General features: G+C 53.5%; 1 protein-coding gene across 14 annotated transcripts in view; it reads right to left on the bottom strand.

Annotated features, from left to right (window-relative positions):
- ATP2B2 (ATPase plasma membrane Ca2+ transporting 2) overlaps nucleotides 1-12,240 on the bottom strand; it is a 388,866-nt gene that overhangs the window by 113,382 nt on the left and 263,244 nt on the right. For all 14 annotated transcript variants that reach the window (XM_040491970.1, XM_040491982.1, XM_040491969.1 and 11 more), the window contains one exon: nucleotides 10,332-10,849. In XM_040491970.1, coding sequence (XP_040347904.1) covers nucleotides 10,332-10,530 — 199 coding nt within the window. In that variant the 5' untranslated portion in view covers nucleotides 10,531-10,849. The remainder of the gene's footprint in view (nucleotides 1-10,331; nucleotides 10,850-12,240) is intronic.

Here is a 12,240-nt window from a genome sequence, read left to right as displayed (position 1 = left end):
CCCTATCGCAAACCCTGCCTATCTCTCAACATCTTGTTCAAATACTGCTTCCTCTATAAAACCTTCCTAGATTGTTCAGCGAGAAGGGCTCACTTCTGCCTCTCACCTCCATGGCTTCTTGTCCAAAGCTATCCCGCAGAAAAAGCAGTCTTTGCTGCTCAGAAATAGTCCCTGGGACCACGGAAATTTCCAGGGGGCCTCCCTTTGGGGTGGAGGCTGATGCTGGCAGGGGGGTACTAGGGAACCATCAGCCGAGGCACTAATTTCCACTGACTATAAATAACTCTGGGTCTGAAACCACAGCAGGGGCCTGGATTGCGCCAGGAGGAGTAAGATAATCATTGTGCAGGGAGGGGGGCCTGTATAGATAACTTACCTGCCCTGTTGGGGCCTCTCGTGTGACAGGCGGGTCTGCAGGGAGAGGCTGCTTCAGCTCTCTTAAGCTTTGTGGGACCCAGGCTGGGGGGAACACTAATGTTGCCCTAACACTAGAGATGGTCTAGCCTGGAGTTACTGAACATCTCTCACCCCTCGGCCCATTTGGCAGATGAGATCACGATTCAGGGAGGCAAAGTCATTAGAAACAGAACATTTCTGGGGGCCAGAGAAATGCCCACGGGGCCTTTGGAAGTCAGTGTGTGTAAAAGCTGCCTTCTAGGGAAGGGCTGCTGGGCTGGGGCTAGGGTGAGGGGCCATGGGCACGGCTGTGGAAGGTTTGGGGTGGAGCCTCAGGCACGCCCCCAGGATTTGAGGCCACAGTCTCCCAGAGGGAAGAGGGAACTGGGTCTGGCTGTGAGTCAGTCACCCTCTGGCCAGTCTGATGTCTGTACTACTGGGGGTGCGAGGCAGCGTGTTTAGAATTCTAGAATGTCTGAGCCTGGAGGAGCCTCAGAGACAACCAGACCCACACTCTTTATTTTCCAGATGGGGAGAATGAGGCACAGAATTGCAGGGTGAGGGTGGGCGGGCTTGAGATGGTCCCAGTTAATAAGGGCCAAAGTCAGGATGGTCCCCCCTGCATCTTCCTGGCTCAGTGTCTCTTCTAATACAGGTTGGGGGGCTGAATGTCCTTTCCCTGCACCCCCTGGGGACCCAACACAAGAGGACGGACAAACCTTCCCTGAGGCCCCACTGTGGGCCAGGCACTCCCTGTGCGTTTTCTCGTTGAATTCACAGACCAGTATGGGCCCTGGAGCTGTTTACCACCTGCCAATTCTACAGATATAAAAACCAAGGCGCTGAGAACTTATATAACCTGGGCCCCAACTCAGGCTTTTAGATACTCTAGTTTACTGCCTTTTTCTAATTTCATCAAAAGTTTTCAATTTTTTTTCTTTTCTTTTTTTAAAACTCTTTGTTAAAAAAAAAATCTTACCAGATGCTTCACCATGCAAAGCAGATAAAAAAGGAGCTGCTCTGGTACATGGTAGGGCAGGAAGCCCAGAGCTTCACCCACTTATCTCCTTGTACCCTGGGGTGCCTCTGTGGAACCCCAGAGAACCCGGTATGAGAAACACCTTTCCAAACTTCAGTTCTTCTGCATTCAGCAAGTTCTTTGGCTCTTCTGGCCCATGAAGACGAGCTGTACTCTGACCCTCTCCCAACCCCATCCCTATTTTTCACAGTCTCACGGACAGCACAGACAAGTTAAATACCTATTACCCAAGCTGAGTCTGCACACATAGCATGAACCAACCAACTAAAAGTCACAGTCTACAAAAATCAATCCCCGGTCTGTGGGCCGGAGTTCATCTGCCCGGAGATGTCCCCTCGGCTCCAAGCACAATGCATTCCCCATTTCTTCCCGTGAACGTCCCAGGGCTCACCTCAGGGCCTTTGCTCATGCTGTTCCCTTTCACTAAGAGGGTGCTTTCCTTTCCACCTCTGCATATTCAGCTCATCCCCGTCCTTTGAGACCTAGCTCCCGAGAAAGCCTCTCCTGTATTTGTCCCCCATCAGGCATGGATCCGATCGCCTCCTCCTTTGACCTTCAGCACACTCCCTCTGGCTGCAGAGTTATTTTTGTCAGCAGAAGGCAATAGCTGAAGGATTATGTGTGCATGTTCAGGAGCCAGCCTGCCTGGGTACCAATCCTGGCTGGGCCCCTTTGACTAGTGTTGTTCTGAGCCTCAATTTCCTCATCTGTAAGCTGGGGATATGAACAATTCCTGTCTGAGAGGATGAAATGAGGTAGTGCCAGGGATCCTCTGCAGAGAGCCTGGTCTGAAAGCACTCGATATGTGTTAACGCATCCCTAGTGTCACAGCTGTCACTGGTATCATAGCTAGACGGGGAGGGTCTTCAGGGCAGGGAAGTTTACAACCCAGCTCTGCATACCCCCTTTCCTGGAAGTCTTTAGGGAGCTCTGGAGGGAGAGGGGGTCAGGAGGGGCTCCTCCCTCCTTTCCTCCTCCTGGACTGAGGCCCGGGCCCCTGCCCCTGGCTGCCCTCTCTTACTGGTTCTTGCCTGCCTCTGTGACCTTGGAGTTGTCTCCTGTCTGACATCCTTCTCTCCTTGCCCTGGATGCTTGGATGGAGAGGGAATGTCTTGGAAGGCTGTCCCTGTCTTGGCCGCCCCACCTGTCCTGCGTACAGCCACATCACACAAACACTGCTCCTGAGGAGCCTGGAGAAGAGGAGTGTGGCTCAAGCCTGCACACAGTAAGTGCACAATACATACGTGGTCAGCAAGTGAATGTGTGTCAGCCTACATCTCTGCCTGGCGTGCCTGAAGCAGGAGAAGCAGTGGGACAGTCACTGAGCACCTGTATCCACCGGTTCTGGGAGGTGGGCACTATGATCATGCCCTTAACAAATGGGGATCTTGAGGCTCACAGGGATGCAACGACTCGCTCAAAGTCCTCCAGGGTGGTGGAGTCAGGCCTCAAAGCCTGTGCTCTTTGCATTCCTGAGTAGGCACTTAGTGTTTGGTGCATATTTATTCTGCAGAGCAAAGATCTCTTCAGAGAAAGAATCGGGGCCCCCTGTCTCTCCAAGTGCTTGTTTCCCACTCAAGGGGCTGCTGTGAGGACCACACGAGGCAACCCAGTGGAAGAGCCTGGCCCTGAGGAGTTTGCACACAGCAAGTTACAGCCGCTGGGTAGTTCTGGGACTTGCGTTTTCCATAGTGGGTCTGCACAGCATGGCGCGCACCCATAAACGCTCCGCACAACTGCTTAGAGCCTCCACTCCCCTGTGGGTGCCTGACTGTGCAAAGCACCCACGAGGCCACTCAGCATTGTCTGTGGAAAACGAAGCTCATCCAGTCCTGCTGGAATCCACCCAGAAGCTCTGCAGTCAGCGGCAGGTCAGGGCTTTTGCTACCTGTCCTGTTCTCTTCCGGCCGCACCCAGGCCTGCAGAACTGTTGGCCTAGCACATATTCCGCTGCCTCTGCCTGGGGGAATGGATAGTGTGTCTCAATCAACATGTGGGGTTATCTTATTGATGATTCAGAAAGATGTGAGGGTGGCATTCTGGAAAGCATCCACACGTGATTCATCAGACTTTCACAGAAAGCTAGTGCTTTTAAGGGATGTATTTTTCCTGGTGATGGTGGGGGGGGGGGGGGGGTAAGCGTTGCCAATCAGATATGGGGCTTTTTTTTTTTAAACCCACAGATTCCCCTGGCGTTGCTTGGGCCCACTGATCTGCCCAGATAAGCTGCCTTTGTCTTCTCTGCTAACTTAAACCTAATCTGCCCCTACAGTCACACACAGAATCCTCAGCATAGAATAATAACAGCTGACCCCGACATAGCACCTGCCACATGCCAGGCACCAAGCACTTTGTGCATATTACTTGGATCCTCACAGGAACCCTATGAAAGAGGCACTGTTATCGTCCCATGTTACAGATGTGGAAACTGAGGCACAGAGAGGTAGATAACTGGTCCAGTGCTCCACAGCTGGAGAAGGAGTGCAGCTGGGATTTGACCGTGACCCCTACTTGGCCACTTCACTGCTGGGACACGAGTCATCTACCTACTTCTTGTGGACTGTCCCAGCTTATGCCCGCTACACTGGTGTAAATGTTAACAGTGCTGTGGTTTAGCTGTGACCCAAACGCTCCTTTACTGTTCAGCTGCTTCCTCAGTTCCACCCTTTCTCCTCATCCAGGCCAAGCTCTCCTCCAGGGCACAGAGCATGCCCACACCCTCCCCGCACAGAGTGGGGCCTTCCATACAGTAGGCCCACAAGCATGTGTGGCCTGTGCCTCTATCTCCCTCTCCCTCCCACAATCTCCATGCGGTCTGGATGGACTGACCTGCATCCCACTGGGGCGAGCATGTGACCCGGATCTGACCTATCCGCCTCTTCCTTCCCCTGGCCGCAGGGATTGCGTCAAGAATGGCCATGTGACTCCAGGTGGCCAAATGAGAATCTGTTCTGGGACCCAGGGGAGGAGCCCACGCGGAACCCGGTCCCCCCCCCCCCCCCCGCCCCCGCCCCCCGCAGGGGGGGGTGTTAGCCTGAAGCTAACAGTGTGAGGGCCTGCCCAAGAATGAAACCAACATGGAAGGCAATGGAGGTGAAGGAGAGCAGGAGAGGGACGGACAAAGCCCTTCTGCAGCACTGAGGGTCCTGGATCCAACCTTGCCTGATGCTAGATGGTCTCTGCACCTTTCATTTGGCACAGGCCAGAAAATCCCGTGTTTGCATAAGCCAGTTTGAGATGGGTTTCTATCAAATGGAATCCTAATGGATAGAAATACTCAGGGAATACGGGAAGATGATTCTTTGGCAGAAAACTTTGAAAGTATTTTCAACTCACTGTCTCCAAACGTGGCACAATTCCCATTTCAGGTCCAGAGTGTGTGGGCGTCTTGCCCCCGAGGTCAGGAGCCTGCTTGGTGACAGAGGGGAGGCCAGAGCACCCCCTATGCAGCTTCCCCTCCTCCACCCATGCAAGTATCTGAGAAGGCAACTGCATTTCCTCAGCCTTTTTTTTTTTTCATTTTAGAGAGAGACAGAGAGAGCATGTATGTGTGTGGGGGGGGGGGGGGGGGGGAGGGGCAGAGGAAGAGAGAGAGAATCTTAAGTTCAGTGCGCAGCCTGATGTGGGGCTTGATCTCACGACCCTGCTGAAGTCAAGAGTCAGACTCAACCGACTGAGCTACCCAGGTGCCCCACTTCCTCAGCTTCTTATATACTTGGATGAGCTTTTCTCCTCCAGACCTCACCCCTGAGAGTCCTGGGTTCCACAACGGAACATGGGCCACTTCACCTGAAGACCCCGGTTGAGAGGCATTCTTGCACATCTCGGGCCAGGCAGTGAATTCCCCACATGGACCCCATGTCTGAGCGGTGCCCAGCCTTACCCTGCCTGGCACACTGCTGAATCTGTGGCTGCCTCAGTTTCCCTATCAACCTCTCCGGGCCCCCGTGATGCATGGGGAGATGGAGAACATGGAGAAATAGAGCGTCACAATGATAAACAGATGATCCCCACTGCCTGGGACCCAGAGACATTTAAGACACACGTGGCCTTCACACCCTCCCCCGTGCCCAGCTGGTGGCAGCTCTGTGGATGATGACACGGTCCCTGCCGGGTCCGCGGATGTTCTGGTTTAACACTGTGTTTATGCAACATGAGGCACTGTCCCCATGATCCGCTCTCCTCTCCTCCCTCAGCCCCACTCTCTCCTCCACTTGGGCAGGCCGCAGGATTCATACAAAATTAACCGGAGGTTCTGTTTCACAACACTCCAGTATCCAGTTCCCACCCCACCGTGCTGCTGCCCCACCTTCTTTGTCCCCTTCTCTCCCCAACCAGGAAACACACAATGCAGGGGGCACCCAGAGGGACCTGTCTGAGCTGCCCCTTCTGACAGCCCGAGGTGCAGGTGTTAGGAAGTGAAGGACAAGGGATGTTCCTGCCCAGCAGCTCAGGGCAATGCCACTCTGAGCTTGGGGAACTGAAGCCAGTTCCATGGGTGACACAGTGTCTCGTGTGTCCTGTGTCCTGTCCCCTGGCTACAGCCTTCCATTCCACCCCGCACCAGGGGTATCCCCAACCTCTTCTGTCTCCCAACCTTCTTCTTATTTTTTTATTTTATTTTAAAGAGATAGAGGGAGAGACAGAGGGAGAGAGAGAAGGATGGAGAGAGAGAAGGATAGAGAGAGAGAGGAAGAGAGGGAGAGAGGAAGAGAAAGCGTGCGAGCAGGGGAGGGGGCAGAGGAAGAGAGAGAGAATCTTAAGCAGGCTCTGTGCTCAGTGCGGAGCCCACATGGGGCTTGATCTCACGACTGTGAGATCATGATCTGAGCCAAAATCCAGAGTGTCAAGACACTCAACTGACCAAGCCACCTCGGTGCCCATCCCCTTCCCTTCTTTCGGTGAATATGTGTTCAATCCCCCAGGTGTTGTACCAAGTGCTGGGGACACAGTGGAGAACGACAAACAGCTCCTGCCTCTGGGGGCTCACAGGCCACTCATCACCCATCTTTCCAGACTCATCACAAAGTAGCCTACTCTGGGAAGCCTTCTCTGGTAGCACTTTTACTCTTTGCTCAGTACCGTCTTATTTAATCGCCCCATTTCTTTCATGAGGATATGGCCCATGCATGTTGTTGTTGTAAGAAATATTTGGTTATAATAATAATGACAATGAATGTTATTTTGGAAGTGTCTAGGATATGCTATATGCCACACTAAGCCCTTCATGTGGATTATCTAATATTCACATCCTGTGAGGTAGGTAGTGTTATTATTCCCATTTCACAGATAAGGCAATGGAGGCTTGCTTGGGGAAGTTAACTGAATTCTTCCGGTATGTCTCTTGAAGATAAGTGTCCCTTGAAGAGTAAGCCTGTCAGAATTTGAAGCTGGGCCTTGGGCTCTATTGTCCTATGCTGGAAGGGTATGGAAGGAAAGGAAGCAGTGGAGGGTAAGGAGGGAAGGGCATCACCAGAGTGGAACAGAACCAACAGTGGAAGAGGAAAGAAAGAGAACTCATTTCAGGGAGAGAGGCCCTCATAGGGAGCCCGTTTACCCCAGAGTTGTCACCAGAGTCAGGACTTCAGGGGGAAAGTCCAACACTGTCAGGTCATGGGAACTGAGTCCCTTGCCTGTGCTGGCAGTAGGTGGTACCCCGGGTGGGAGTTGAATTCTCCTGGTGTCAACCTCCCTCTATCACTTGCAGAGATCTTTTTGCCTAAAATTAGCTGGATGTGAAGGGGAAGGCTAATTTATGCACGGCCTGGAGCAGTTTCCTGTAGAGTGACTCAGAGGCCGGCTCCTTGCTGACGTGAGCAGACCAGGGGCACAGAGGGTGTCGGGAATGGCCAACCTGAGTCCCCGTCCAGACCTGGCACAGCCGCAGACCACATGGCTTTTAAGCTGGGGGTTAGGGCTGGAGGCCAAGCAAGCATTTCTCGAAGTCAGAAGAGGGCTAAACAGGGCAGGACAAATGCTGAACATGAGAGAAAAGGTGGCCCCCAACTACTCAGGCCCTCATCGCACAGAAGGCGTCTTTAGAGGACTGTTCCCAGGTGCACACGCTTGGCTCAGGTGTGAAGGCACCTCTGGGGTGCTGTGTTCAAGAGAGCTGTGTTCAAAGTCTGCTCTGATGGGAACTGTGGTGGTGACCTCGAGCCCTCAGGCTTCTCATCCACGAAATGGGATAGCCACGCATGCTTCTAGGAACACGTGCAAAGAGAACACAGAAGGGCCTGGGAAAAAGTAGTCACACCGTTCACGGACATTGGCCAGCATTCCATGAGGGTCAGGTTCCACCTTTTCCAGAGGACATGCTTCTTCCAGAGTAATGATAACCATAATGAAAACAACAGCAACAGGAGCTGACACTTATAAAGCACTTAGAGACGGGGCACTTGGCCTAATCTCATTCAACGTTCACAACCCATTTTACCAATGCAGAAATGGAGGTGGTTAGTCTCTGGGGCTGAGTCCTAACACGTAGCACTATCCATGCACCAGGCATTGTTCTAAGCCACTGCACTCTGCCCTCACCACCCTACGAGACAGTCACTATTATGATCCCATTTTACAACTGAGGAAACCGAGGCACAGAGTGGTGGATACCTTGCCCAGAATCCCACATCTGGTAAATGGCAGGGCTAGGATTTGAACCCAGGTCACCCAAGTCTGAGGTCACTAGCATTCCGCTCTTTTGCCTCTCCCCAAACCTCTTCCAGCTCTACCTGCACCTGGGAGATCCTTCTAGGGACCAACACAGCAGAGGCTCTGGTTAGTCCTGCAGCGGGCTTTCCTCCTTCTCAGGGATCTTTCCCATCAGAGATCTCATTGGGTCCTCATGAAAAATTCGGAAGCCAAGACCCAGCGAGGTCAGACAAAAGGCCCCAAACACACACAGCTGACAGGCAGCAGAGCAATGTTCTGAGCTGTCATCATTCTCTCCACTGGAAAGATGAGAAAACCGGGTCTCCTTTATTCCCACATAACACCTATCTTTTTGCAAGTACACTGGCATTCTGCGGGATTCCACCTAAGAAATGCTGTTTTATGCCATGCTACATGCTTTTCCTTCTCTTTTCTCCATAGCCAAGTTCCAATGCCTCCTCCTACAGGAAGCCTTCCTTGACCTTCACGGCCCACCCACCTCGCCTCTCCTTTGAGCTCTGGGGTCCATGCTACACTTGGGCTGAATTATGTGCTGTTTTGGCTGCTCAGCCATATGAGCTGCTCCCTGTGGGCCACGTCTCAGGGTTTTACTGGGCAGTTATCCAACCTCGTCTGTGCCAGGTACTAGACTGGGAACTAGATGGGTGGAGAGGAGCAGGACAGGATCCCTGCCCTTGGGTGTGCTCCTGCTTTCCCAGCAGGACGCACTGGGGGACACAGTAAACCAAATGGTAATGGCCCTGGACAGTGCTGGAGCTTGGCCGCAGGCCGTTCAATTTCCCAGGGTCCAAGAGCCTGTCAGGGGGGAGGGGAGGGTGGGGTTCTTAACACCAAGGTTTGTCTCGTATGCCAAGGTCCATGGCTTTGCTTGGAGGGGCTCTGCGAATGTGCTGATAGCGTGAGCCATGTCTGTAGTATGTGGGTGTTTTTTGTTTTTTTTTGTTTTTTTCTGGGAAAAAGGACTACAGTTTCATTAGGTTCTCCAGAAGGTCCGAGGCCCAGAGACACTTAAGATTTTCCAACTCAAGAGAATCGCCTCGTCCCATAGAAAAGACAAAGATGACCAGGGCAACACTGCCTCCCGGCAGGCTAGTGTGCCAACCTCATGGCGGAGATGAGCACGGACCATTCTGCCACAGACTAGGGTTCACATGAGGCCCAGGAGCCCCCAGGCAGGACTCCCTCCTGTCTTGGGGCACACATAGCCGTTCTCAAGCCCTGGGCTACTATTCTCCCCACCCTCAAACAAAACCAAACAACACCAAGAGAGCAAGGTGTTTCTAAACTTCTGCTTAGGTGAGCAGCTGGGTCCCTAAGCAGCCTCTATAGGAAATGCGTTGAGGGTTGGTACCCAGCAGTGCCCAGGGCATGGGGACTGGAGTCAGGAGACAGGACAGGAGGGACCTTTTGGCCTTGGGTTTCTCATCTCTCACATGGGGATAAGAATTCAAATGCTGTCTTCCAGCTTGTGATCTGTGCTTGGGGGAGAGATTATCATCCACTTTTTAGAATAATAATGGCTGCCACTTATTGAGCACCTACTGTATGCTCAGGCTTCTAGTAGGCACTGTGAGGTAGCCATCGGTTCCATTTTCCATGGGAAGAAACTGAGGCTCATTGCAGCCTCTGCATGGGGAGTGCTGTGGAGGTGCCTCACACCCATATCTTTGGGGTTTATGCAGGGAATTCTTCTCCCTCATGGCAAGGGGAAAGTGATAGTGGGAATGGTGACACACACTCTGTGCTCTGGTGCTCAGGCTGGGCTGGTTTCTCTTCCTTCTGCCTCACAGCGGGTGACCTGGCTTTGGTCCCCTTCAGAGGAGCACCCAGAAGCTGAAACTCTCTCTCTCCCAAGATCCTAGGCCTGTTCATTTTCTCAGTTACACAAAAGCCCCTCACCCATCTCCAGGGCAAGACACATATGGGTATCTGTCACCTTTCCCGTGACGGCCCATCTTCCTGCCCTCCCTGTCTTCCAGCAGTTCCATGGCCTATGGCTGCCCCAGACACCTAGGGAGCCACCATCAGAGTTTGGATTTGGGACAGCTGGGCACAACCCAGGCCAGTGACGTGGGTTATGGAGCTGGATTTGAATGCACAGTAGCAATGCTGTGGTCCCATGCTTAAACCCAGATGAGGGGGGTTCCTGGGGTCTGGGGAAGGGAGGCCAGGGATTGGGTGTCTAGATCCCAAATCCAAGCACTGTGTTCAAGTCTTCCACACCTACCTTCCACAGGTGAAGTCTTGAGGCGCCGGCAGATGGCTTCAGTGTCCCCATAAGTCTCCTTGATCTTGACCACAGCCTCAGTGCCCCGTAGCTCCATGAGGGAGCGGAGCTCCTCCATTGTGCACCCGAACTCGCCCCCATGGCTCGACTCATTTCTTTGGTTTTTGGAGTAAAAATCGCTGTTGGTCATGTCACCCATGTTTGCCCCAGTCCCTGCTCAGGGTGGGCCCGAGAGTCAGCGCTGGACAAGAGGCTGCTGGGCGATGGCTCCGTGTGCCTGTCCTTAGCACAACCTCACTGGATGACTGTGGCTCCCGGTGGCCGACTTTGGGTCCCAGGGGGAGGGGGCGGCCGAGGTGGGCTGGCGACAGCGGTGGTGAGCTCCAAGGGGTGTCCCTGGGCACGGGGCAACGTCCAGGGGCCGGAGGGGCTCAGGGCTGTAGACCCAGAAGTCTCCATTCAGTGGGGCCCATGCTGCTCCCTGGAGCTGGCATCTACATGGTCAGGGGTGGTGGCTCCTGTGGGGGCAAGCACAGAGTGGTGACAAGGGTCAGGCACTGAACGCTTCATGGGACAGGTGCTTAGGAAGGCCCAGCCTGCACGTGCTTGTACACACACAAACCACCCCAAATAACAACCACTACATATACACATACCCTAACGTGGGTGTTTCATACCATACCCCATAGCACAGCAGCAAACACTGTAAACCCAAATATACTGTGCCCACTTGGGCACTCCACAATATACCACCCCCAAGCCACAGCCTGGTGCAACCTCGTAACATGCCCTAACCCCCTAATCGTCCACTCTGCTATTTAACACATTGACTTCATGACATGCACCCTGGTGTATACACACCCTCTGACCTATACAGCTCAGGGTGCTCTGTACACCTAACCTGCCTACTTTTAGGTCCCACCCCCCTGCCATACACATACACCAACACACGAGTCCCACTTCACACATACCCTGGTGGACACCCCCCTTGGCACCATAAACACTGTCACATGCAGTCATGCTTCTAGAAATACATCTTAATATTCCCACTCCCTTCCTCAAAAATACCTGTGCTCACAGTCTTGTTTACGCACACACACCACGCTCTCACGATCCGGAGCATAACCCCATCCATCCCCCAAGTACAGAGCCCCCAGGTCCCCCAGCATATATGCTTCCTTCATCCATGCCACCTACATCTGCTGATACACTGTTATCCCCCCTTTGGTTTCCCAGGCATGGGAATGGGAGAAAGCCTCCCACTTTCACTTGTAGCCCCCAACCACATTCATCAAGGCCCTTGGTCTGGCCAGAGGAGTCAGCTCATGCATAGTCACCAGGATGTCACTGAGGACCCCGCTTGGCCCCAAGCATGAGCTGGGGTGCATGGAGCCCTCACCTGGGGGGCGGGGGTGCACAGTTCAGCACCACGGACAGCAGCCACGACGTCCTTCGGGGAGCCCGGGAGAAGAGAGCACGGACTTCTCCCTGCTGGCCTGCCTGGCCACCCTTGCAGAAGTGCCGTATCTGCAGGGCTGCCAGGAGAGAATCCAATCCACCCCGACACCCAATACCGGTGTCCAAGGCCCCCGGCAAGCGTTGGGTGACAAAGGGCCTCTGCTGAGCTTGGCTGGGCCTGGCATGGGGACTGGCCCCACCCAGTAGGCATAGACACCTGGCCATCCTAGGTCCAGGACGGTAAGGGGGAGGGGTGGGGAGAGGAAGATGGGATTGAGCCCCTGACCTAGCCCCAATTCTTTCCCCTTGTCCCCTGTCCCATCTCTTTGCTTCACCATCCTTTCCTCTTGCACAAAATTTTAGTGTTGGAGGCATTTTAGACTCAATTTCATTTTCTCAGTAAGGAACTGGAAGCTCAGAGATGGAAAGGAACTTGTCCAGAGTCACACAG

The sequence above is a fragment of the Herpailurus yagouaroundi genome, unplaced genomic scaffold, assembly GCF_014898765.1.
Source record: "Herpailurus yagouaroundi ecotype Mexico unplaced genomic scaffold, PumYag 183, whole genome shotgun sequence".
Taxonomy (NCBI): Eukaryota; Metazoa; Chordata; class Mammalia; order Carnivora; family Felidae; genus Herpailurus; species Herpailurus yagouaroundi.
The sequence above is the reverse complement of the archived record's forward strand: the minus strand, read 5'-3'. Positions and strand labels throughout refer to the sequence as shown.